The sequence below is a fragment of the Erithacus rubecula genome, assembly GCF_903797595.1.
Source record: "Erithacus rubecula genome assembly, chromosome: 9".
Taxonomy (NCBI): domain Eukaryota; kingdom Metazoa; phylum Chordata; class Aves; order Passeriformes; family Muscicapidae; genus Erithacus; species Erithacus rubecula.
The window spans coordinates 17,250,748-17,278,496 of NC_136660.1; the positions used below are offsets into that span (position 1 = coordinate 17,250,748).

General features: G+C 41.4%; 2 protein-coding genes across 2 annotated transcripts; both read right to left on the bottom strand.

The window, feature by feature from the left end:
- Positions 1-598: 598 nt before the first annotated feature.
- Positions 599-15,706, bottom strand: RBP3 (retinol binding protein 3; the record flags this gene model as incomplete). Its single annotated transcript, XM_079313019.1, has 4 exons — positions 599-1,079; positions 2,849-2,991; positions 5,787-5,977; positions 12,659-15,706. 4 exons carry the CDS (start codon positions 15,704-15,706, stop codon positions 751-753), a joined length of 3,711 nt encoding a protein of 1,236 aa, XP_079169145.1. The 3' UTR covers positions 599-750.
- A 7,552-nt stretch (positions 15,707-23,258) lies between these two features.
- Positions 23,259-27,425, bottom strand: GDF2 (growth differentiation factor 2). The gene is made up of 2 exons (XM_079313111.1): positions 26,918-27,425; positions 23,259-25,321 (listed from the first exon to the last, which is right to left on the bottom strand). Exons 1-2 carry the CDS (start codon positions 27,261-27,263, stop codon positions 24,381-24,383), a joined length of 1,287 nt encoding a protein of 428 aa, XP_079169237.1. The 5' UTR covers positions 27,264-27,425; the 3' UTR covers positions 23,259-24,380.
- Positions 27,426-27,749: the final 324 nt, after the last annotated feature.

Sequence of the window (27,749 nt, forward strand, 5' to 3'; positions counted from 1 at the left end):
CTTCTTTTTTTTTTTTTTTTTTTTTTTTTCCCTGTCTTTGGGGCAGGACGGCAATCTAATTTTAGCCTTAAGTAAAAACATGATTCTTTTCCTTGAGTCAGTTGATCTGAGGACTGGGTAGAAGAGTCAATGTACTGCCTTTGTCTTGCTCATCCTCCCCTCTGACAGACACTGAGAGAAGCAGACATGTTCCTTTCAAATACCAGAAGTCTCAGCAACCCTGTCAGACTGGGAATGGTTATTTTTGGTAGGTTTAGATGAAGTGGAGAAGAGACTCAATTTAGCTTTTGCAGTTTGGAAAACAGACTCTTCCAACTACTGTTAATTTTTAAAGATGTATACATAGGAATGTACACAATTTTCAAAGAAGAAGAGCCTTTTCTGACTTTAAAGTTGTTCACATGTTTTCACTACTGAAAATTGAATACTGAGATTTTTTTATGGACGAAAGAAAATCTGTGATTGGTAGCTACACTTTAAAAAACTGACACACTGAACATTTATGTTTGATTACAGGAGAGGAATCCAGAAACCCCAGTGAATTATTGAAGTATTTCAACCATGCACAGAAAGAGCTGGGTTCCACAGAATGGGGAAAATGCCAGCATGTTGGATAGGAGTCACTTTGAGCTATGTACAGGGAATAAATCACTAACCATAGAGATTGAAATGCAGCTCCTACTTCTAGGGTTTACATTTGGGTAGCTATCTTTCTTTTCATAAGAACTAGGGATGTGTTCCTCCACTGGGCTATCTAGAGGTGTGTAGGTGAGCATTGAGCATCTCCTTTGCTTTGATGAGTGCAGTTTCAGCTGGTGTTTCTATGTGAGGAGGGATTCCTTTCCCTTCCCAAGAGGTGCTGTCTGCAGAGATGACTGATCTGGAGGTAGGGATGATGATATAGAAGTTGGTTTCATCTACCTGATACGTCTGTGGGGAATGGCAGCCACCACTGGTCTGCTCCCCAATGATGAGAGCTCTGCCCAGTCTCTTCATTATGTATACAAACTCTTCAGCAGCCCCAGCTGTCACAGCACTGGTAAGGATTACCAGCCCCTTCTGAGTGCCATACCTCTCCCCTGTAAGGTAGGAAAAAACCCATCAGAAATGAATCTATTTTCAGAGATGTATTTGTATAATAGAGCAAAGAGAAGCTAAGATAGAGGCTTTGCTCCCTACCTGCTGTTAGCAACTGAAGAAGTTTGGAAATTTACTTTGTGCCTATGATAGTATTAAAGTACTTCTAACACTAGCCCAGCCTATATGCTGTAAAAAATGGCTGCCTCCCTGTGTGGTGCTCTTGTGCCATCAGTTTCCTGGTTATGAGCTCTGTAAGGAGAGAAGCCAGCTCATGTTTATTACTGTTAGCTCTTCTGTGGCTTTGACTTTTACAGAAGCTCCAGATCTCAGTAGTAGCAGAATAGACAGGTGAGAAAAATGACATTTTTCACCATTGCAGCAGAGTAGTCAAAACTCATCCAGAAGCATCTTCAGTTTCACCCTCATCCCTGCTCTAGGAACATGGCTCTCATAGAACTTGGCCTGTAACTGTGTAGCATTATTTTATGAAATTACATTTACAGTGGTTTCCCACAGCTTTTTTGTAGTTTGTAAATAGATGCTATACATGGCCTTTGTCCCAAACTCTTCAACAAATACCCCTTTATTATTAGGATCTGAGCCAAGTATCTCATTTTCTTACATAAAACAGCTGACAGGAATAAGAATGGTTTTGACCCTTATTTTCAATATATCTGAACATGCTAAACACTTTTTGAGAGTTTAGTTTCTTTGAAAAATTGACCAGCAGGTAATAACTGGGACTTGGTAACTTGAAAACTAAAGTACTCTAAAAATTTCAATCTATAAGTAAGTAAAAATATGACATGCAGTTCTCATGCTGAATTCTAAGAGAGGGGCCCAATAGCATGGTAATTAATTTTCACACCATCTTTGGTCTTCTCATTTCACTATAAACATAATAACCATTAGAAGACTCTTTTCACAGTAGATACATATAATACAGGACCAGATCCAGCTCCTTTGAAGTTAATATGAGTCTGCCTGTTCTCTTTGATGGGAACTGGAATGTGTCCATAGAAATCATATCCCAAAGCACAACCCACCTCTGACTGCCTGGGAAAATAGATGGACCCTGCAGACTGGGACAAAGTTTAACCATTTCAGCCTGATCCAGGCCAACATCTGCAGACACCATTAACTGTTTTGCTACTGTCTTAGCTTAAGATAGGAAAATAATTAAACCCCATGTGTAAGGCTTCTTAGCACTCTAACTGCAGTTTATGAACACTGAAGAGCTCTGTTTCTGCAGGTTGCAGCACCCTTTCAACTTCCACAAACTGGGGCAGAGTATGTGTGGGGGGTGTCTGACACTTGCCAAATGCTTCAAACTCACCCAGATGTACAAAATTTAGTGTTTTTCTTTCTCTTCTCTGGACAAACTGAGGTGTTTTCATCTATTGATGTAGAGAATTACACAGGTAGGTAGTAGGGAGCAAAGTATGAAACTGTATGGGAGTGTTGGAAGAGATGTTACTAGAGGTCTAGGCAACACTGGATTTGTTTTTAATTTGACTAAACTTCAGGGGACCAATTTACAGACCTCTGTGCCTAACATACCCCATTTCTAGGAGTGATAAACTGCTGTTTGTAGATGGCATTGAGTGATATGGCTGAAATGAACGTTTATGTTTCTACATTCTCTACATTGAGCTGATCATGGCAGGTGCTTTCACCAAATAAGTTACAGGATTTAATGACTCACTTTAAAATGACAAGAAGAGACATCTGAAATAAGAAGCTATTCTGAAAAGAAATTGTCATTTACCTTTGAGCTGTGGCTGGCTCCATATCTCCTTTACTGAGTCACTGGGTCTGTCATAAACTTTGTCCAGAAGAACTGGGTGTCCTTCATCAAAGAAATATGAGCATAGGATTGCTATGGGTGTAGTGGAGCCTCCAATATTGTACCTTTTCAAAAATGCAAAATATTAAGGAAACAAGTGAAAATTTGTGTCAGGCAGTAAATCTCCTTTCTAAGTACTGTTCCTTAATATCAGTCCTGAAAAGACTTATGGCTACATTTTGGTATATTTACATTCATTCTCCCCATCAGCATTTGCATATCTATCAGATAAACAAAGTCCTGTCTAAGTGTGTTGGACTGTTATTGCCCACAACTGACTTGAAAAGAAAATACAAAACTTAAAAGTCTATTTTTCTTCTTGATATTACCTAGAAAAAATCAGAAAGTAACCAAAGACTGAATTTGCAGAAAAATATCAGATTCTTGTTATTCTCCTCTGAGTAACTCATTCTGTTCCTGATGTAGGCCATCAAGGAGTAAATACCTAAACCCTAACACATGAAAGTAGATTCCAATTAAAGCAGCATGTTTGTAGAACTGTTGTGTTGTTATTTTTTGCAACACAAAATGAGAAGAATTTGTGGTTTAAATGAGGCAACTTTTTTGTGCTTAAAGATTGTGTCCGTTGGTTCATTGAGAACAGTTGTAATTGAAAACCATGGTTGCAGTTTAATTCCATTGCAGCCTCTGAAGATTAATTTTACTGAAGAGCCTGTTATTGCTATGAATACACACAATTAAATACCAAAATATTATTGTCCATCACTTTTCACTAATACTAGAGCACATGCAGCTCTAGAAATGTTTGTACTTTACTTACACATAATGTGGATTCAGTACTTTCCTGTAGTTGATTTTAGGATTACCTAGCACAAGCATTCCAGAAAAACCTGCTTGAAAATTAGTTTATTCAGTACAACCTACAGCTAAGATTTTTCACCTCCAGAAAATGATCTGACAATCCAGGAGGCCTGTCTTCCAAAGAGTGAAGCTACTTCTTTATTCTCCACGTCTGGGAGCTGTATGATTGACACTGTGACTGGCTAGAAGATAAATAACATCTCCAGCGTGTCCCTGACAGTGCTGTGCTGCCAGGAGGGGCTGCAGTTGCTGCTGCTGCACAGCCCACGAGGCAGCTCAGCCCAGCAGAGCCCAGGTTCCCACAGGAGCCATCACAGCTGAAGGGGGTGGCAGGCAGAGCAATGCTGGAATGCTCTTCCAGGGACTCCTGAACAGCAAAACTGCAGTAACTGAGTCAGCAATAACGACTGAGCAGTTGCCAGAGTTTTAACTTAACTTCTGGATACTAGTACTCCTTCTGACAGATGTCTTGTGTGACCTTAGGGAGGCCTTGTAGTTTTTAGTATCTCTTATCAATGTTGTGAGAGTTAAAAATATGAAGTTCATGAGTGGCACAGCTGTTCTATGAAGGGGAGCTATTAAGGTGAGAGACATTATGCATTATGGTTAATCCCATGCAAAATTGAAATTATCTAAATATGAAGTTCATGAGTGGCCCAGCTGTTTCAGGGAGGAAAACCTTTAAAATGAGAAACATTATTCATTACAGTTAATCCCATGCAAAATTTAAATCATCAATCTTAAAATCATAAGACTGGCAAACAGAGAATTTTAGAAGGCTTGTTTGGGGTTCTCTTTTATATGCTTTTAGAGACTGGGTCTTTTATGTGCAATTAAAGGACTGAAAATACATTAAATATATATATTTTAAAAAAAATCAAAAACCAAACAGCACATGAAAAGAGCTATAATGAAACCATTTGGTACCCGAGACATGATTTCATCTTTGTTGTTTCAGTGCCCCCAGCCCTGAAATTTTTAGTTTGGGAAAAAACTGGGGCAAGAAGGAGGAAAGTCCCAATCCTATCTCAAGTGTACTGTAATATGGTGGTGCTTTTGCTGAATTCAAATTCAGTCATGGGTGTTTTATGTTGATTGCTGCCTTGCCTCTTCTGTGCTCACACAGTGAGATCTTTCTCTGTGCTCTCATCACTCTGCTCAACTTTTCCTCCCTATTCTGAGAATCCCACAAGAATATTAAAAAGATTACCAAATATTAAGAACCCTGTGATAACAATAGATGCAAGTGGTTCTAACATTAAAACCAAGTTCTTACAAAGTCCTTCTTTTCTTTGGTTTATATTTGTAATGTTCTGGGCTCACACACAATAGCTCTGGACCACAACAAGAGAATTACTTTTCTGTATATTGTGCAGGAAACATACATTTTTATATTAATCTGCTTTGATAGCTGATGACAAATGGATGACATCTTATGGCTCATAGAATTTGAAGCACTGTTGACACACTGGAGTGTCCAACAGAATTCTAAGCAGAGAGCAGCCATATGATGCTGCAGCTTGGAGCAGCAGGGCCCAGGAGAGCTACAGTACCTCTATGATCTCTGTGATCTGGGCACAAGGCCTGTTTGGTACAGACCTGATTGCCCAGAATTATTTAGCACTGCAGATACAGTAAATTAAATGTTGTAACACAGCCTTAAACATGGTCTTTTTGACTGCTGACTCACTTGGCCACTACATGAAATAAAAGATTTATTTATATATATATGTGGCACATGGAGAATTAGATAGGAAAGAAATTAGAGAAATAAAACACATGTAACATCCAGAATTGCATTCTGCAAGCTATTCCCTAAATTTGCCTATTTAGTTCTAAACATCTCAAGTGATGATACAATTTATCTTGAGATATACTTTCAGACTGTTATTATTTTCCTTGGCTGTTTTCCTTTTCTCATTTAGTCCTAGCAATGCTAGCCTGTAAACAGGAGAGCAAGCCATGTAAAGCTAATTCACTGTTACAAATAAAATGCTGTTTTGAAAGAGCTTTGGTTATTTGCCATTCAAAGGTTTACCTCATGTCTATGATTAATGCATCTGTGTGAACAATTTTCTTCCAAACATGTTCTATCATTAGGTCGGACACCTGGGTTAGAAGTTCACCATCTCCAAACATATCAAATCTCAGATAGCCGATGTTGTTTTCAAATACATTTGTGTGGAATGAATATTTAATCAAATCTTCATATACTTCCGGTGGAGGGATCTGAAGAGTAGGAAAAAACAAAACAAATCATTTGCTGGCATTGGTAGCTTGACACAAAATTATGTGGGTTGTGCTTTAATCCAGGTGGGACACGTGAGAAATGAGACCAAGTTTGGAAAACATAATAAATTTTACAAGACTTTTGCACACTAAACATAGGTTAGCATTGCCTGATGCATTTCTGTGCAGTATTAGGTGCATCAATAACATGCCCAGAATCTGGATCATGCACCTATATTTTCCAGAACTCAGTTTATTTTTCAAAAATACAAGAATTTGAAGCAAAGAAGCTACTAGAACAATCCCAGCCTGCAGCATAGATCCCAGTCCAAGGCCTGCCACCCAAGCCCACATGTTGCCTTTATGAGTTGTTTCTAACACCTGGGACTTTCATAATCTCTTGATTGGCCTCATTGGACAAACAGCTGCTGGCTGCAGGCGTGAGTGGCCCCAGCCCCTCTTAATGACTGGTCCCTGTGACAGTGAGGAACCTGATGTGTTGGGCATGTGCTAGGATACTCAAGAAGTAGATATGCTAAATCTCTTCTATGGTGGCCATGTGCCTGGAGCCTCACGTGTTAGGTTGCGATTTATTTAATTTTGCTTAGCTTATGTTATTAAACAGGAGACTTTTTCTTAGTAGCAATGTGTAGCCGAATAATAAAGTTATCCTGGTAATCCCTGTATGCATTGTATGCATAGCTAGTTCATATTGCCAAAGTTCTATTTTGTATGCAGTATCTGAAAATGGAATTTTCAGATTCTTCTTCAGCTTGAGATAAGAATTTAGAATTCCTACAACTTTGGTCTTTTCTCCACGGGGTTGTTGTGAAAATGGTGTTATACTTTCCTTTTAATCAGTTGCCCTCTGCCATAGCTCATCCCCAGACAATCCATGATTTTTATGCTCAAAAGAACAAGGACTCAGCAGTGAGCCATGTGCTAAAGGTGCTCTTCCAGTCTACAACATGCCACAGAACTGGGCTGGCACTTGAGCTTTCTGCAACTACAGAGAAGTCAAATAATCTCCTGACCTCTATGCAGTGCTCTGGCCTGGAGCTGTGCTCCTGCCAAAAGCAGGTCTGCCACAGCAGAAAGAGTTTCTTCCAAGGTGTGTGAATGCAGCTGTCCGCCACAGCTCGAGGTTACCTAGGTGAAAATTACCCATCATATGACACTTTATAATTTAGTCCCTGATGTATGCCAAAATTACCAAAATTGCAATCATTAATTTAAAAGCCCTGTTGGGCAGTAGTTGTTGACCTCATAAAAAGAGCAAACCTTGTTATGCACCCCTCTTTATCACTATACCTTGTGAAAATAACCATTGTATCTGGGCTGTGAACACATCAGTCCAGCACTGCTGAGATTGTCATTTCCAATCTGCTTCCCAGTGACAGCAATGCTACTTGATATGCCCACTGTACTTTGATTAAAAAATCCCAGTTTTGAAAAATATATCCAACATGCATTGATTGTTCTGACAGAATTTATATCTAGTTCAGAGATACTGGGGCTCCCCCCCAGGAGGAAAATAAAAACATCACTCATTAGTAACATCTACAAATAAAACTGATGTGTTAATCTCAGCACTTACAAATAATATTTTAACTGAACACCAAGTGCCTTATCTCTGTCTCCAGTAATAAATGCATACCCATAAGCATGCTAAGAATAATAACTGTCTGATAAATGTTTTATTGACTCATTCTTTTACTGTAATGCATCACATTTTTGTTCCCGGAGAACTTCAGTTTTGATAACTCTTGAAAATTCAGTATAAATTTCAAGGTGGACAGTTTGCTCATAAAGCCCCAAGTCTTATAAGGAGAAATAAATGTGCAAGGATCTAAATGAAAGCTCTTCATGGCTGCAGGAAAATGTATGAAAATGTATCTATTCTAAAAGTTACAAGAGCAGAAATCAGAAAAAGCACTCAAAATGTAATTCTGGGGTGCCAGGGAAAATATCTGAACCTTTCAGCAAAAGAGGTGAGGAGCCTGTGACTGAAATTAGAGAGTTACTGCCCGGCAAAAGTGCAGGTTCATGGCACTGACACGTGGGCCACGTGCTGAGGGTACCTAAGGAGGTAAGTCAAGCTTCAGGAAGCAGCCACATGCTCTCCTTTGGAAGGCAGGGCTCTGCTGGCCAGGGACAAGCTGGGACAGGATGCAGCTGAAAGTAAGATCTGCTGCTCATCAGACAATGTTTACATACAAATGACTTGTTGTTAAATATGAACCCTCAGGTGCACACTATAAGCAATGTGGCTACACCAAAGGACCTCCAGGCTAACTCCACTTAAGCCAAGGAAAAATGTTTTTTTCATTAACTATATAGGGTCTGCAGTCCTGTTCTGCAGACTCCTTCCACAGGGAAGTGGCCTGAGTAAAACACATGATATCACACAAAATAGGACCTTAGAATGCTGCCCTGGGACTTGTGCATGGAGTTTGCTTCCTGATTCTGTTATTGATTCAAACCCCAGCCATGGGCAAACCACTTTTCTAACTGTGCCTCTTTTCCCTCTTTTCTCTCCTTTCATTTCTCCCTTGTTGTTTTGTCTATTTAGATAGAACCTGTTTTTTCCTAGCAATTTTTGTGCTGATGATTGTAAAATAACTCAGATTTCCATTAAGATTGTTAATGCTGTCAATTGCTGGCTGCTAAAATATTATTACCAATACCCTTGCAATACCATTGCAACCCCTGAAATTAGTTTAAGAACCATGAGATCTTGGGGCTGAGTGGCAGGGTTGCACTTAGAACATTTGGCTTCCCTGTGTACTCTCATAGGCTGGAAAGGAACAGTTTGTCCTAGTAGGGCTCCCAGCTCAAGGACTGAGCAGGATCAGCTATAGCCCTGACAGCTCATTCTCACTTGCTCTTAACCACACACATTTTATTGGGTGATTTCCAGGCAATCCACCCTAGTACGTCACCAGCCTTACTATTAGAAAGATGTTTTTAAGATCTAATGTAAACAAAGTTCACTACTTTGTACTGTTTAAGTGCATTACTTCTTGACCTATTTACTATGGACAAGGGGAGAGATTATTCTTTTCATATTTGAAACAGTATCTTACGTATCTGAAGACTGTTTTCATGTCCTCTCAGTTTTCTTCTCTGGAATAAACAACTCAAATATTTTAAACTTTTTGAAGGCTACTTTTATTCAGTGTTCTCTTTACTCCTGTCCCTCTTTTCTGCTGTCTCTATATTTGAGCCACATCTTTCCAGAAAAGCATTGCCCAAGGCTGTGCATATTATATCCTAGATGAATTTTCTTTAGAGCTAAATGTAGCAGAAGATTTCATTTTTTCCTGATTATATTCTTCCTTATCCATTCCAGTTTGACGATGAGGAGTATTTACTGCAACAGCTTGACTCTACTGACTTGTGCTCAGCCTCTGAACCCTGAATAAGCCATTTCTATTTTTACAGGACTCCCCCTAAACAAGCTATTTTCCTACCAGAATTATGCAATGAACTACTATCCCTCTAGAAACAAGAAAGCAAAGATTGCAAAAGGTGAAGAGCCAGTGAGAGTTAAAAATGAGACATTTTTCTCTTGCATAAGCTTGCACAGTACCACTGACTTTACTGTGGTTAGGTTGATATAAGTCATATGAGCCTACAATTGTTTTTCCTCCTGTTAGCAGTAAATGTAGCAATTTGATTATTTATCTTGACACTTGGAGGCTGACCATTTTGATTTCACTCATTAATGAAGGGATACAAACAAACTGTACTTCTTTCTGGTGAAATATCTCTAACTATTGCCTCCTTCTCTCTTCTGTATATACATATTATTCATCTGGAAACAGAAGGACTTGAAATACAGGAACAATCTCTCTTATAAAGGATTAGTTTTTGCCTTTTGTTCTGATCATCATTTTCAGCTGCTTATCTATATCATCATTACAAAAGTTCTCTAAGGTGTAAAGACTGGTTAAAAGTATTTGGTCATTAAGAAGGGGCAAAAATAATCACTCAGGGAGATTCCTTGTCACTTAAAATCGACATAACACTTATGCCAAAATCAGCAGTTCTTCCATAGGTAGACAGTCACAAACACAAATGTTTTAGTTCATAGAGCAAGTTTGACTGGAGAGGGAGAGAGAGACAGAAGAATAAGAAGCAGGGATTATTAAACTGCAGGTCAGCAAGTTTACAGGTCTCTGCCTTATAAGCAAGATGTTATTTTCTGGAGCACAAAAAAAAAATAGACAAAATTTGCCTCAAGGAAGTCTGACTTTGGAAAGTGGCATTTATGCAGCTGACAAGTCTGACTAGCAGTGACCTTGCTGCTGCTTAGAGGAGACACATTAACTCCCCTGTACTATGCTTCAGCAGCTATTCCAGTACAGCAGATGCAAAGGCCTGCATGCATTTCACTTGTCTGTCTCCTATGTCCCATCCCATCCTTCCTGTAGTTATTCATCATCACTTTCAGTTAATTGTGTTGGATCTGCTTCATCATCAAGGTCATTAACAGTTAATTCTACTGTCAAGGGAGAGGGTGGCTTGGTAGGTAGGCAGCACAAGAAAAACCAGCTCTTAGGTTTTTAAGGAATAAATGTGATATAGATCAAGAGAGCCACTATGTCATGTATCGGGCTGCTGAATTTTAATTTTTTTTTATTTTATTTACAAACACAGCTGGTGCCGTCATATATGCTTCACTGTACTCTAAATTTACTCACTGGGGTACACTAAAATATTCCACAGAAAGCATCCCGCTTATGGCTGTAAAAGCAAAACAGGAGATGAAGGTACTCTTGCTGCCCAGGGCTCTGTGGAAGGGGTGAATTTTCTTTTATCTTCACCTTAAGGAAAATCCTTTAATGACTTCAGTGTCTTTGTTAACATCTTAATGCTTCTTGTCTGTTTGACACTCAGTTTCCTCTAGCAATATGAGGGAATGCTTTTGCCTCTGGAAACCATTTTAGTCTCATAAAAATGTAATTCTCTGCTCTTCATATATTATTTCACCTTGGAAAAATCTCATATTTGTCCTGATTTTCATCCACACTGATGTGATTTCCTTCTTATGGGAGTATCCCTGACCTCTTCCAATCATTTTGCTTGACAAAGAACTATGGTAAAACAGAGGCATTGAATAATATAATGGCATTTCTTCACTAGATTCATCAGGATCAGAATTTTATGTCGTGACAAATAAGATACTGGTCCTCTATGTCCAGTTCTTGATGTTTAAGGTCTGAATAAAGTAAGATCTGAAGAAGTAAAAACCATTAATATTCATTCACAGCCTTCAGCGAACACAGTGACTAATTTGCAAGATTCTTACATTCTGCAGAATGGGGAGAAATTATAGTGTGTCATTACTGGTATGTCAATAGTAACTGAGCACAGAACTCTGTCAAAAGCATTGAAATATCTTTAGAGTGAAGTTTTCTATGCTCAACCAAATTAGGAGGGAGAGTGTTGGAATAGAAAACTCCTTTAATTAATGATTTCCATTTAATCTTAGAGGCAAGAATGGGTCCAGCATCTCTTGGTTAACAAACTTGAAAAAAAAATGATCCACCCCGGCAACGCTTAGACCTTGTCCTTGACCTTAGTATTTGTGGTAGTATCACAAAGGTCATGGCCACTTTAAATCATGCATGCCAAAAATTTCAGAGTGTGGAAGTCCATGGATTTCCTCCCCCAGGAAACATTTAATAGTTACCTGACACTTGGTCTACTCTGGTTCATTGCAAAGGCAAATGCATTCTCTTCAAAAAGTAATTTTATGAGTCTCTGGAGAAAATACGTCTCTGATAGCCATGCTAGTGCAGTAGCCAGAAACCAGCTAACTCCATCCAAGAAAGGGATCAGGTTATCCTAACCCTCTATTTAATTTGAAGATGGAATTTTAACAAGTGCTCCTGGGAGCTCCCTTCGGCACAACAATGAACAAGAAAGATTGCCAAGGCAGGCCAGTGTATAAACACTCAGGCTCAGAACAAAGCACAGACTGTTATGCAAACCACACAGTAAGGGCAAAAGTAGATTATTAAAAATCAATTTCTCCCTGGGGTCACCTAACTTCCACCCAGATACTTCTTCCAAAGTGTTTCTAAGTCACTGGGAAACTGTCTGATGCTGAACATGAGATACAATTAGAACAACTTTCCACTGCCACTACCAAAGGAGTTGCTGGTTATTCTGTTGTAATAGATGTCAGCTGCTACAATTTTATATAGAAAAGTCCATCAAGGAGCACATGGCTCCATGTTTAGTGAGTTGTATGCATTTACTCTAGTCCAACTAAACTTCCCTCAAATTACAACCTGGGTTTGAAACCAGAGGGTTTCTGAATTAATTACAGCTGGAAAAGCTGCTGCATTGAAAGAAGAGGGATCACAGAAACAATGATATATTTTTCCTTCTAACCCTGAAGCCCTGCATTTTTGCTTGTGGCATATGGCAACTTAGATTCACTGCCTGAAGGTTGTTTCCAAAATCTATGCACCTAAAAGTGCCATCTAATTCCACAATCTACTACCCTAAATGTCAGAGACAGCTCAGCCCACAAAGCCATTGACTTTTCCTCTGGGTACAGGTAAATATGGGTGGGTTTATAGTACAGGCTAGAAAAAAGATAAGGTTTCTAAATTAATGCTCCCATTACAGCTGGAATCTCTATAGCTGGGTATGAGAAAACTGTACCTGTTTTGGCATGATCCCTGGGATGCTGTCCTTGGCATGTTCAGGGATGTAGAGTAATTTCAGGTGTTCATCATCAGAAAGAGCTTTTAAGATGGCAGTCACCTTCCCAGCAAGCTTTTCCTCTGTGTGGATCCCTTTATAACTGTCTTTGTTGATGTTCTTTGTGAGGTTGGATGCTATAACCATCCCAATGTCCACAAAGGCATAATTATCTGCCACAAGCTTGCCTACAGTTTGCAGTATCTGTGGCACCTGGGCACGCAGGTTGGCAATGTGCTGAGCTACAGCCATGGCTTCACTGGCCTGGATGGTGATGTGTGGCTCCACCCCAGATACACTCCATACTTTTCCAGTGACTGGGCTGAGCACCACTTGGCTGGGGATGGAGGCATACAGGGAACTGTTACCAACACGATAAATGCCCACTGAGAGAGATCCACCGACCGTGGGTTCACCAATAACTGTGGCCCGGTGCAGATCCTTCATAGAGCGAGTGAAAGCTTCAGCTGCTGAGCCACTCATATGGCTGGTTAGGATGTAGATGTCCTTGAGGGAGCCGTATCTCTTGCCAGCGAGCTGGGGGAGAGTCCACACCTCTGTGCTGCGGGAGGTGCTACGATCAAACACCGTGTAGAGGTGCTTCCGAGGCTCAGGCTCGAAGAAGTAGGAGCAAAGTATAGGGATGGCAGTGGAGTATCCACCTGTGTTGTACCTCATGTCAATAATCATGGCATCCGTGTCCACCAGCTTGTTCCATACCATCTGCAACAGCTGCGGCCCAATGGCCTTCACTGTTTCTGCCTCAGCCATCATATCAAAGCGAAGGTAACCCAGGTTCCCCGGCAATACCTCAATTTTGAAGAGTGCCTCAATGATGTAGCTCAGCTCTTCAGGGCTGGGGATCACATTGGGAAGCTGCTCTTCCGGTGTTGGTTCCACATGGCTGTGGAAGACGTGAAGCCGATGGTCTCCAGAGGCCTCCTGCAAGTCACTGGTGAGCTGGGAAGCCAAAGTCTCAGAGTCTATAGCTGATCGATAACCTCCTTGGGCCCGTTTGGTGCGGAGCATAGCGCTGGCCTTACCAGCCACTTCTGGGATGGCATAGTGAGCCTCCAGCAGCTGCCCGGTGCCCTCCAGCAGTACTCCCATGCTCTTGTGGAAGGCTAGCACTTCTTCAGCCTTCTCCAGTGCATCCTCAGCCAACACTATGGCATCAGGAACAACTCCTCCACCCATCCAGCTTTCCCCATGGTTGTCAATGAAGGTGACAACAGGAACCGTGATGGTCAGGCCACGGGTTATTCCTGGCCCAGGCTGCAGCAGAGGGAAGGTACGGGTGTGAGAGAGGCTCCCTGCTGTGATCTCACCGATCAGCGTGGCACGGCCCAGGGACTGCATGAGGTAAGCAAACTCCTCAGCAGCTGTAGCAGTGTGGTGGCTGGTGAGCAGGTAGATGCCACGCTTAGCCCCATAGGACTGGGCGAGCAATTCTGCCTGGCTGTTGTGCTCCTGGGTATGGTTGGTGCATCTGTCATAAGTGGTGAAGAGATGGACAGGACCAGCAGCAGGGTCCTGAAAATAGGAGAGTAGCACAGGCACAGCAGAGGAGGAAGGGCCTCCAGGGTTGTAACGCAGGTCCATGATCAGGTTCTCTGTATTTTGAAGGGGTTCCCACACTTTGTGTACAATGTAAGGCCCCAGCTTTACAAGCACAGAGGCATCTGCGAACTCATCAAAGCGCATGTAGCCAACATTGCCTGGCAACACTGACACCTTGAAGACAGTATCCACCAAGGCATGCAGCAGCTGCTCATTGTCAGGTAAGTCAGCTGCCGTTCCAACTGGCTTCTCAGCTGGGGGATCAGCAGCTTCACCTGGCATCATGACTCGGACCATCAGGCGGGGGTCTTCAGATAAAGCCTGCAGCTCAGCGTTGAGTTTGGTGGCCAAGTCCTCGGATGACTGCACAGAAGAGAAGTCAGAGGTGATGAGGTGCCGCAGTAGCGCAGGCACTCTCTCCACTAAGCTGTAATAGTCCTTTAATATGTTTTTGAGGTGGCTAATGGTGCCAGGCACTGCTCTGCGCACTGCCAGGATGTCCAATGATTTCTGCAAGGCTTGCTCTGCCTCAGTAGCCACACATGGCATCACCCCACTCACTTCCCAGCTCTGTCCACCCCCACTCAAGGGGCTCACAGATCGTGACACAGGAACCATCATATAGAAATTGGAAGGACCAATACGCAGCTTCTGGATGTCCAGTGAGCCCCCAGCTGTCTTCTCTCCGACAGTGATAGCTCTGTTCATGTGCTTGAGGATGTAAGCCACATCTTCAGCCACTCCTGTGGTGTGATGGCTGATCAGAACAATGACATCCTTGTCTTTGCTGTACCTCTGTCCCAACACCTTTGGTAGTGTCCATATCTCTGTGGTGGTATTGGAGGGACGATTGTATACAGTCTCAACATGGAGCCTCTTGTCTTGCTCATGCAAGTATGAGATAATGAAGGGGAGGCCAGAAATCTGTCCCCCAGTGCTGTGACGAAGATCTATCACCAGGGCAGATGTCTCAATCAGTGTCTTCCAGACCTTGTCTACCAGAAAAGGTCCAACTTTCTGCACAACGTCCTCTCCTATGATATAATCAATCCTCAGGTAGCCAACATTGCCCTCCAGCTTGTCATACATGATCACATGCTCAATAAGACTCAGGAGTTGCTCACGGGTAGGAGAACCCTCAGCTTCTTGTTTAGGAGCTGCATGTGGTAAAGGCTCATAGGAAATCACCAGTCTTGGGTCATTCAGAGCACCCTGCACTCCAGCTGTCAAGACGCTGGCCAGCATTTTTGGATCTGAGATGTCCAGGATCTCTCCACTCTTGATTGCTTGTTCAATGGCTTCTTGCATTCCCACTAAGTTTTCAGGATAGCAGTAATTGTCCAGAAGGACTTTAGCCATGTCCAGCACTAGAGTTGGTTGAAAGATTTCCTCAGCAGGTATGCTGCATATGATCAGTGCTGAAAACAGCAAGAAATGTGTCCTGATCATTTTGCCTTTGTATGGAAAAGAAGTCAGAAGCTCTTATCGATCAAGACGAGCATAGTTCTCCAATGACTCTGAATCCTGAAAGCACTGAAATCCCTGTGTTGAATCCAGGTGCACTGAACAGATCTTTTATCTGTACTAAACCTTTAATCTCATTAAAATGGAGTGCATCATCCAAAGTGCACCAATAGATGAAGCTCAGCTCCTTACTACTTCAGAGGCCTCTTATGAAACAGTAATAAACTTCAATCATCAAGGAAGATCTTTCTAGCAGTTAATAGTTCCCAAAAGGCAGTGCCTTGCCAAAAGGTAGTGCAAACTGGTCCTGGCTTATTCTTAAAGTGTATTGCTTAAATGCAATACTGATTTTAACCACAGTTAGAATAGCAATCTCCCTGCCTTTCACTATTATTTATGAAGAGCTTATACCAGGAGATTCTTTAGTGACTAAGTTGTATCAATATTTAATATTCTTTCAAAAGTTGTTGACAATACATTGTCTTTGGTGTTTTTTAGTCTGAGCTGCAAAGGACTGTTGTTACATTCTATGACTAAGGGCTCCAAACAAGGAACTCCAGACATTTAGCACAGCTCATAAAATCCAAGGTAATGACAGCCTTTTAATTTCTGTGCTGAGAATTGCCAGCATTTTAAACAGGACTTTGAAACACATTTGCCTCAACATAATACAGCTAAATCTGAGATGACTTTAATCTTCACAATTTGCACTCAATTAGGATTTACTTGTAATACCGTTGGGTAACATATGGTCATGTCTGATGACAGCTCCCAGCCAATAGACTTCAGGCTCAACATACCAAAATAGAATGTGGGGGGTTGTTTTCTTCTGCTCACAATGTATTTGAGACCCTATTGTATTAAGAGTTTGAAAGAGGATCAGAATATGTGGGATGCAGGCTGTACTCTGAGCTTCAGTATGACATGCCAAAGATACACAGTAACAGATTTCCAGCTGCAAATTTGAAATGAATTGCTACCCCAGTCACTCTGTTTGCTGGAGATAGCTACAAGAATAGAATCTGAAATCTGGGAAGAGCACGTTTTTGTACTCCTGTCAAAATGTTGCTACATATGAATGCATGTGGAGGGAAGAGTCTAAAGATGGTCTAAGCCTGTCTGGATGTACTCTGTTGGTGTCATGTGTGAGTGTCCTGAATGAAGCCTGCCACTCACGACTTTCAACTTACTGTGCAAAGGGTGTTACAGATGTTATGTACAAGGTGCTAACAGTCACCTCATCTTTCTCAGAATGCAACAGACATAGATGAATTGCCATGAAGACAATAGTCAGAAAGCAGACAAGAACAGACAGCAACTGAGTATTTTTAATCAATGTGCGAGATATCAGCTGTGTCTTCCATACCTAAATGACATCTATCTATCACTGCTAAACTCTTTACAGGATAATTTTTTCCATAGCATTTAAGGAAGTATTTCCACAGTTTAACAATATTCTTCTCCAGCGAGGTCTTATCTAGAGGTTATAAATCACAAAATGACACTTTTCTGCCTGCGATTGTTGTAAAATAATAAGATTATGAAAAAAACTTTTCTCTATTTTCCTGACATTTATTTTTGCCTTTTATCACAGTCTATAAAGATTTTCATATCAGAAGTGCTGGAAACTGTAGCTGAGCTCTTATGAAACAAAGATACTGAGAAATATATACAGGATTGTGATTAGATAAGGAAAAACTCCACAGCCCAATTTATTTCTCTAGTTATACACATTCATTCTCACGTACTTTATTGTTGCCACATAAAAACAAAACCAGGTTCACAATGTAAATGCAAAATTAATTTTTTTTTTTCTGACATGCATGGACAAATGCTAGGACAGTGGAAAAACTATTTTTACTCACTGGATTTGCTCAGTAATCTATTTCTATTGAAATTCAATATGAATATTCAGTATGGATTTCTGAATTAAATATGACATGTAATATTCACTGCAACTTTGATAATTCTTTATAGATGGTGTTAGAAGGTAAGAATCATAATGCCATAATGCCATAATTCAAGTCTGTTCAATGAACTCTCTATAACCAGATCAAAAATATAACTCTACAATCTATTCTAATTTATAACTCAAGCCAAATTCTTATTTTGATTTTAGTTTTGAGCAGAACTAAATAGCTAAGGCTTAGTTTTAGCTTTTATAACTCATAAAACTTTATGATCCTTTAAAATCTGTCCACAACTATTTCATTTTCTGACTTCCTGTGGGTATGAACTCCCCATACTATGAAAAGAGGTATTTTTTCATCTGTCCCAGACTAGTCTGCATGCAGAGCCTGCATTACTCAGATCACATGCTAAAAAATATTCCATAGGTGCAAGATTAAATGTTTTGCTGTATATTATTATCATTCTATATTCTGCTCCCCAGTTCTCAAGTGCAGCTGACCCCACCATTCCCTCATCAGACTCTCATGCAGATTTTTGTTCTTGTCAATTGCTGACAAGCCGCAGTAGCAGGAGGCTCATCTGAAGGTGGCAGCAAGAGCATCTTTTTCACTGGCAGAGATGCCAACAGGATAAAGGCGAAAGTTGCAATAAACTACTTCTGGTTTGAGTAAAGCCTTCTCATGCAGCCATATTTTAAATTATACATATGAATTAGAATTAATTTGAAGGTGATAGCTGGCTTCCAAACACGGAGAGGCAGAGTTTATTAGCTCAAGTGAAAGACTATGCTAATGAAATATTTAATGCTTCCAGGATTTCAATAAGTATTTCTAGACAAACCTCCACTGCCTTTTATAGATGTACAAGTCTGGGTCAGAACTACTTCATAGCTGTCTGTGACAGGCATGACTGGATTGTATAGGTATGGTCTAAGACTCTCTATTCTGTTCTGTTCTTATACTGTTTGCTACAAAGGAAACCTTGTTCCTGAGTAGGCTTTCTAGGCCCTTGAGAAATAAAAAGAATTAATAATACCACCCTTAGATTACTTTCTAATTCCCATGCCAAAAGAAGTAATGTTAGATTTTTGTCCCAAGGTTTTTCAGTTCTTATGCTGTACAAACCAGTATAGATTAAAATTAAAGTTGGAACTTTTCTTTCACATTGTTTTAACATTGAAATCTTTCCGTTTTATGAAAATAATATTCTGAGTTGCTTAATGATTACATTTGTAATAAGAAAAACTTAAATCCAAAATGATTTCCTGTTACTATTCCCTTCCCTTCCCTTCCCTTCCCTTCCCTTCCCTTCCCTTCCCTTCCCTTCCCTTCCCTTCCCTTCCCTTCCCTTCCCTTCCCTTCCCTTCCCTTCCCTTCCCTTCCCTTCCCTTCCCTTCCCTTCCTTCCCTTCCCTTCCCTTCCCTTCCCTTCCCTTCCCTCCCTTCCCTTCCCTTCCCTTCCCTTCCCTTCCCTTCCCTTCTTCCCTTCCCTTCCCTTCCCTTCCCTTCCCTTCCCTTTCCTCCCTTCTCCCTTCCCTTCCCTTCCCTTCCCTTCCCTTCCCTTCCCTTCCCTTCCCTTCCCTTCCCTTCCCTTCCCTTCCCTTTCCTCTTGACAGTGATCAAGAAAAGAGATTATATTTTTAATGTAATATTGAGTGAGGGTAGAAAAAGTGTATTCCCATTTTGAAATCTAATTTCAGCCAAGAGCAGGTGGAGAGTCATCATAGTTTATGGAGCACAGGCGTGATAAACTCACACTGACCAGCACTGCTGAACAGATGAACTACCATACACTAGATAAATAGAAGATTCAGGAGGTCATCGAGAAAGTGCATTTAAAATATGCAACATGACCTAGTTCAGAAACATACTTTTCAATGTACAGTCCCTGAAGAATTGGTATATTATGTGTTTGCATTATATTGTATTCTCTACATCCCACATTTTGGATAGATTTACATGTTTGTTCAGCATGGTGCAACAGCCAATCATAAATACTGAATATTGAACACTCTATCAAACCCTCCTAACCTGGGGTTATACTTGAAACAGTGCGAGGCCCAGTCACCCACAGCAGGCTTTGTTCAGCGTCCATCACAGGTGGGTGCCACCCAACCGCTCTGATTCCTGCCCATGGCTCTGCTGAGGGCCCGGCGCCCCTGAGGACTTGGCCCTGCTGCCCGCCATGCTGCTGTGTGGCCCCTTTAGCTGTGCAGCTGTCAGGGACAGGGTTTCTCCGTGGCTGCTGGATCACAAGCTTTGGTGGCCAGCCCAGGCTGCCGGGATGCTGCTCCTCCGCTCCTTCGGTGCGCTGGGCCCGTTCAAGGTTTTCCTGAGGGCTAATGGCGCTGTGCCGGGTCCAGCCTAACCAAAGGCCTCAGCAAGGGCATGGACGCGGCAGTCCCCTTTGCCAGGGCTACACTGAAGCCATTCTCCTGTCAGGCTTTCAGCTGAATTACGACTGATGGTCCAGCAGAAGCTTCAAGGAAGATGACAGAGAAGAAAGAGAAGAATCAGGTGCAGCTTAGAAGGACAACATGTTCCTGAGGGTGTCAGGAGGCTAAGCCAGGGAAGACAAGGCCGTGGGGCAGCTGGGAGGCACGGAGAGGGCAGAAGAGGCTGGGGGCAGTGAGATGGCAGGAGATAGGTGTATGCTGAGAGGCTTTAGGGTACCGTGGGAGGGAGAGTAAGAAAATGTGTGGGAGCAGTGGCATGGGCAACACGATGGGCACAGCAGCACCGCAGGGATGGGCAGGGAGGAGCAGGGACCCATAGACAGCCCTGGCGGGATGGGCACGGAGGGGCACGGACCCATAGACAGCCCAGCCCTGAGTCCTGCACGGCCTGGCCGTGGCACCGGGGCAACACTTGGAGAAAGCACTGAGGGCTGAGGATAGCCCAAGGAGGGCTCTGAGGCCGCCGGTGGGCTGCAGTGAGAGCCGGGGCGGGCGGAGCAGGCAGAGTCCCACCTGGCAGACGGGGAGCAGAGCTCCGAGCCCCAGGCACTGCCGAGGGCCTGCCCTGTTTCTGACTGCTAGACACACAACGCTGGGGACTTAACACAGGAGAAGGGACGTGGTAGTCACAGGCAATGTCCTGTGAGATCTTCAGAGCAGTCAGAGAGGGTGCGGAGCAGTCCCGCAGTGCGGGGACAGGGTCTTGCCTCACAGACATTGCTCACTTACTACCTTGGCTTTGGTATGTGTTTCTACCTATACCTTGTGACTCTTTGCAGTAACAAACCCACTCAGTGTTGCCTGTGAGGAGTTACAGCAAGGTGCTGATATTTCCTGGAGCTCACAGCGTGTGGGGATGTGGATCTCCATGGAGCATGGTCACACATCTGTGTGCATTACCTGTGTGGTAAAGGCCAGGATCTGAGGAGGCTGGAATCGGCTGTGCTGGGAGCAGCATTAACCATGTAGGGCACAGCTGTGTCTAAAACGATGGGTTTCCTTGAGAGCCCATCTGAAACCTTTTATTCTCAACATACAGAATTGTTAATTTAGCTTAACATTTCTATACTGACGATTACAGATGCCATAAAGGCATTTGAGCAGATACTAGCCAAACATCTCCAGATTCCCAGAACTGCCTCTTCACCTGTAGAAATGAATAGTGAAAATGGACACATTTTATTTTTAGTGACTGCTGGTTCTGCACTGTTAAGTTGCATCATTGCTCTTTTGTGTTGGGACATGGCATGGAGGAGTGGGTGAGATCAGAGGCTATTGTGTCTGCTGTGCACAAACAAGGTGGGAAGCTATGTAAAAATAGCACCAGCTATATCTTTTGACCAGCTTCCATCAGCTTCCCATGTTTATCTATTCAGACTGAAGTGCTATAAGTTAGCCTTAAAATTGGCTGTGGATTCAGCTGGGGAGCCTGATGTTACAGGACTGTTGCACAGATAGGTAACGCCTGAGGAGCAGGACATACATAGACTTTGTGTTTATGTTAAACAAATAAGTTTTAATTTTAACCGTGCCTCTGCAGAAAACAGCACAAGCCTCAACCTGCTCCTCAGTGACAGCAAGCTGCTGATCAACATTCACAATCCAGAGATGAGAGAAAGGTTTCTCAGTGTCCAGTGAGGCCCAGCTTGAAGCAGGGGCAAGATGCTTACCTGTTCTTCATAGCCTGTGGACTCTAGGACCATCATGACCACTTGGCTGATTTGTTGCATTCTCAAACAATTCCTTTAAATTGAATATGGAAAACTACATAAATCAAGCTGCTAAATGTAAAGCCAAACATCAATTTGACACGCATTTCAGCCATGCTGAAGGTAGTAGCAGCTGTAGTCACTACTGAGTTCTCATTTCTTCTTGACCTTGTTCATTACCCTGGGGAAAGATTCATTTTTCATTTGACTACCATGCCAACCAAAATGTTAAGCTAATGGGCATATGATCGCTAAAGCTGGCTGGAAGCTCAATTGATTTTTTTCATTGAAATACAAAAGCAGCTTCTAGTCCAGTTTTGTGATGGGATCTGTAGGTCTTCTCTGGAATTCTGATAGCATAGCTAGGAGCTAAGGTTTCAAGCCAAAATGGTTTGGGGTATTTATTTTTGCTATCCAAATAAGGGAAATAAAGATCAATGTCTGACTTCAGAATGTAACAGCTCCCCCCATCCCTCTCCCCCCCTGATTCTTGAGAATTTTTCTCTGTGTAGTTTTTCCCCTTCCCCATTTGTTCATTTAATTATGGACAAAGTCCTGTATTCAGTGGAGTCAAAATGTAACTAGGACCTTGTGTTTAGATGACTGGAGGGCATTTAGCTACAATTACATTGACAGGAGGGTGAATAAGTCTCCTAATGTGATCACACCTAGTGCATGTTTGGTTGTTTCTGTCATTTAAGAGAAGTTTTGCAAAATGTCAGGATCTTAGGAGAGAGGAGCAAAATAGGGAGAAAATACAGGGGGGTCTGGCAGGCAGAAGACATAACAATGACTGTAAGATGACAAAAGCCAGTGGTAAAATGATTGTTGCTGTAGGAAGCTTAAGAGGTTAATGGCATGCAGCTAGGGATGTATGGAGTTTGTATGGACCTAGATCTCAGATCTGATCCAACTGCAGACCAGTTCAAAGAAAAAGACTATAAATCAGTTCAAGAATTCTAGTGAATCGTGCTTTGTGCTCATGGTTTGTGATCTAACCAGCAGTTCTTGATGGAATTATAACTGCCCTGCTCACACTCACCTGCTATTTGCTCTGTATTAGGTTAACAATAGTAAATAAACTGTGTATTGGATTTCAAGCTGACCTGTTCATGCCAAATGAATTCGTCTTGCCCACAGGCTGTCCTAATTCAAAACATATGTATCGATTTAAATTCTGTTGCTTCCATACATTAGGGTACTGTTCAGATTTTTACCTCATCAATATTTTTCACCTTTTTGAACCAATGCATAGTTTTTAAAGGATTTTGTTCAAAAGGGTTCTCAGGTAGATGTGTGTAAGGTCGTGAAGGAATAGAAATGAGGTGCACAATGGTGATGTTGTACAGCACTTAAACCTGTCACCTGCAACCAATGGAAGACAGTTTGTCCTTTTACAGGCACAACTTCCATTAGCATCAAAAGAAGTTTACTTTATTTGCAGGAAAGATGGGGTCCTTTTTTAGTGAAAATACAACTGAAGTCAGCGGAATGATAGTATGATAGTGTATTTCTCATACAGCAATGTAACAGGATACAGATAGAAGTTTTCAATCTTTCCCAGACTTCTAAGGGGTGAAATAATTCCGTATGTAAAATAGAATTTCTCCTAAGAGGAGATTTTTAAAAAATTAGAACCTCATGCGGACTCTGAACAATAAATTTAGGCCTCTAAATAATCAGCCTGGGATTTTCAAAAGTGCTGAGCTCTGCCAACCCCCACTGCTCTTAGGATCCAGCTTCTAAGGCAGGACATCACTTGCCTGCATGTTCTTGCAAAGAAATACTAAGAATATGCAGTAGGTCAAAGTGGCTCCTTATCTTTGTGCGGTGATAAGAGCTGCTGCTCCTCCTAGGAAATAGCGTCTTAGAAGCGGAAAGCTGCACTTCTTATCATTCAAGTATGTGCCATAAAGGGGTAAAAATAGGGACATTGAGGATAAGAAAGCTGAAACTAAGGCACCTGCTACCCACAGAAGGAAACTTGGGAATGAAATAAGTGAGAGTGTCTTCTGTTTTGAATACTGCAAATCTTCACTTACAGGAACAAATAATTTGCCTGTAAAAGCCTCTGAGATTACTGATATGAGAAAAGGCTTCCTGGATTTAGATTCCTGACTTTATCATGCAGACAACATTCCATTTACCGAGTATTACCAAAGTTGAAAATGTCAGAGTTGACTGAGAGAATTAGATTTCAAGAGCAGTTAAACATTTCAAGGACATCCTAAACCCCCACTGAAAATCCTCTCGTTTGTGACCTAAATACAGTCGATTAAACAGAAAGTTTGAAATAAGGCATTGACATTGTATCACTGTCACCAGATAATGCATAGTTCATTCAATCTCACAATATTTTAATCCAGTATTCACTTTGCCATGATATATAATGCAGGCTATTTACAATGATTGCCATTCTATAAATGCCAAGTTTCCCTTAAAAGAAACAGCAACAACAACCAGCCCCATACCCTCCTCCAAACCTTGTTTGTAATGGTCTTCATTTCTTCTACGATCACTATTGTACAGATTTACACAGGTCAGAAAAAAGGGATGTTCTATTCTTAGAGATTCTACCTTGTATACTACCTGCAGCCACATTCTGCCACTTTCATCCCTTCATAGTTATATATCAAAGTGGGCACACCAGCATCATCCTTATAAAGAATGGAGATTGCATCCAATTTGGTTGGAACACAGCAGGCTTTGGAGGCTTTTTTGGGATTTTGGAGATGCACCAGAGTTTGGACAATAGCATGTTTAGTTGGGGTGACATTATCTGTCAGAGGGAAGAAACAGCCTCCTTTACACTCAAAAGCCTCATAATCTTTTGGTGCAATGATCCAGGAATCCCAGCCAATCTCTTCAAAGTTCACATGGAGGGAAGTTCTCCTGCAGTGGTTGGCTCCAATGCTTCGCTTGCTCCTGGAGGAATGCAGGTGGGATCCAGTGGTGGCCTTTTCCTCTCCCTGCTCTTCCTCTTCAGATGAAGTGTTGTTCTTCCCTAGTTTCTTGAGGACACTTTCTTGTTCATGAACAATCATCTCGCGGAGCTCCACTTTGGTCTCTTTTGTCCCATTGCTGCGGTCATTGGAGAACACTATTAACAGGGGCAGATTTTTAGTGTCAGGTGTGACACTGACATCCAGCTTCCCACACAAAAAACCATTCAGAGCTTTAGTCTCTATAACGACCTCCAGCTTATTTTTAGTCTCCAGTTTGTCTGCCCTGACCCATCTTTTCACAGCACTGGACACTTCGAACATCTTCCAGCCACATTCCTGGATATTGTGGGAGACAAGGGAAGATTTGGTACTTTCTGGGTTTTCCCAGTGGCCATCATCTAGAACATCATAAATGACCATGTTGCCTTCCAGCCTAGAGAGAGACCCAACTTCCCTGTGACAGGAGATATGAATTCTCAGTTCAGCTCTGGTGATTTCCTCATATTGTGGAATAGAGATGTTGAAGAACAAAATGTGTTTCTGAAATGGGTTTTCTTCTGGTGAATCTAAAGAAACGACATCTGCAATAGGAAATTGAAACATGGTTACAGGGGTTCTGACTGACCAAGTAACTTGATTTTAAAAGACTTAGGATATATTTTAGGGATAAAATAAGAGCATGATAACACAGCATTTAAAAAAAATCCTGTCTTCTGGCCAAGTTTCAAGGGCAGAGAGTGAAAAGAGGAAATGGAAGTCTCTGGTATTAGTAGTATTTTACTTTGCATAGCAAGGTGAGTGTGTGGAGGGAAGCATGAAGAGGCTGCCTAAAACAAACCATGGATGATGCTGGGAAGTATTAAATACATAAATAAGACGTGCAGAGTTTTCAGATTTAGCAATTTGCTAAACATATTTTTACACAAAGAATTTGTGAAAAATCCCAGTGATTTCCTACTCTTATAATCATGCATGGGATGAACTGCTCTAATATACATATTTAAGTGTCTTTAAGAACTGACTGTGCTGAGGCTTTTGTTGCTGTCTCCAGATAAGTTTGAAAGCAGCTTAGACTGGGAGTTTGGAGAAATAGAAAAGCTTTTCAAAGTCCTGAATTGAAGCTCCACTGTCTATGTGAACTGGGACTTGGTGATCAACAGCTTTTCATGCCCAGGTCTCAGACTGTTACAGGCTGGACTCCCTGAGTTTGTGTGAATTAGTTCACATGTTTGTTGTCTGCAAATCTATGTGCAGTACCAGCAACTCTGTCTTGGGAGGAGCAGATATTTGGCTGGAAGATCAGATTGGTAGTGTTTAAAAGTCATGCCTGATGTCTATTAATGCTCAATGTAAACTAACTGCTTAATCATGGCTGGGTTTTAGGGAAATTTTAATTGGCTTTTGCTGCCATTTTTTCAGATAATTTTACCCTCAAAAGTAGTCAAGAGGGTTGAATGAGATGTGGAAACTATTGTCCTGGTCCTATTGTTGAGATTTCTTTCTATTTCAGGACTAGCGACACTAATTTGGGAATTTGGATTTCTCTGTAATGCTGTTACCTGTGTATCTCTATTTTTCATACAAACAAAAAACTTTATTTCTCCCTGTTTCATTTTTATAACAAGGATTGCACTTACTTCTACTTTTTTACTGCCTGATGGATCTTTTAAAAGTCTATTTAGTGTTACACAGGGAGAGATCTTGAGTTTTTTTCCTTTTGATATAAGCACGACTAACCATTTCCATATAAATCTTTATCTAACCCAGAATTGTACATGTACAGAGCCCACCAGAAAGAAAAGCTCTCTAGCATCAGTCTCAATTATAGGTGATCAAAAGTTTGCATATTAACACAAAACCTCAGTTCCAGATATCTGGGATTAATGAATGTGCTTCATGTAAATATTGCTATTTGGTGCATCATCCTAGTTCAAGCATTTGAGAGGAGAATATTATGAAGCAAAAATATCAAAGAAGAAAACTAAACTTAACTGCATTTTTTAAAGATTGAAAGAAGCTATAGTATAAGAATATAATCCAAAATTTTAGGGTTGCATTTCTAAAAAATCTGTGGAAGTTAGCAACTCAGTTTCTTCTGAATTTCAAAACAATCTGACTATTTACTATTTATGTACTTCTATAAAAATTGTAGTCTACATATTGAGGACTTTTCCTACCTTCAGTACTGAAGCTCCTTACAATATTGGATGCAGGGATGGAGGACTTGTCTGCAGCATATCTGTTGTATAAATCAATCATGAACTGTGGTGGTTCTTCTTTGGTCTTCACTTGTGAGGGGACTCTTGACAAATTCAAACTCCTTAGTAAATCCATTTTCATATTCTCCAAGAAAGATTTAAAGTTGAAATGGGTCTCATCTTCTACTTCCCCAGGATCATGAAAGTGTGCATCAGACTTTCCCATAGCTGATAGCCTGTCCCAGTCTTCCAAAGGCTTGCCTCTTGTCAAACAAGCAATGATGTTGAAAACAGACAGTGCAGCTAGTACTCCAAAACAATGCATTTCTTCTAGATTTACTTTCTGGTGGAGAGACAAGAGGACAAGGGTATTTTAGCTGGTTGCCACTCCGGTTTCAATAGAGACAGAGAAAAGAAGATGTAAGGCAAACAACTGGAATGCCCTTTGCAAATCACTTTCTTGTGTTCTTTTTGCAGTCTGCTTCAAACCCCAGCCTCTTGTCAGTTGTCAAGCAGATTGGTCGTACACTTGTCCTTATCAGAGTCATTGATGCCATGCTTCAGCTTCTGTTATCTAGCAAAGCTCTTAGTTAATGAAGATTCTGTAAACATCTGACAAACACATGTGGCTGGTGGGAAGGACATTGTATATTGCAAAGAATCCACATTTCACTTCAGGGTCATCTTTGCTTAATTACATTCTTCTATCATTTCCTTGCCAACACAGAGAGAAGGATTTTTAGGGACGCAGAAGTTTACACTGTTTTCAGCAAGACTAGAAAATACAGACCTAGAACAAAATCACTCTATT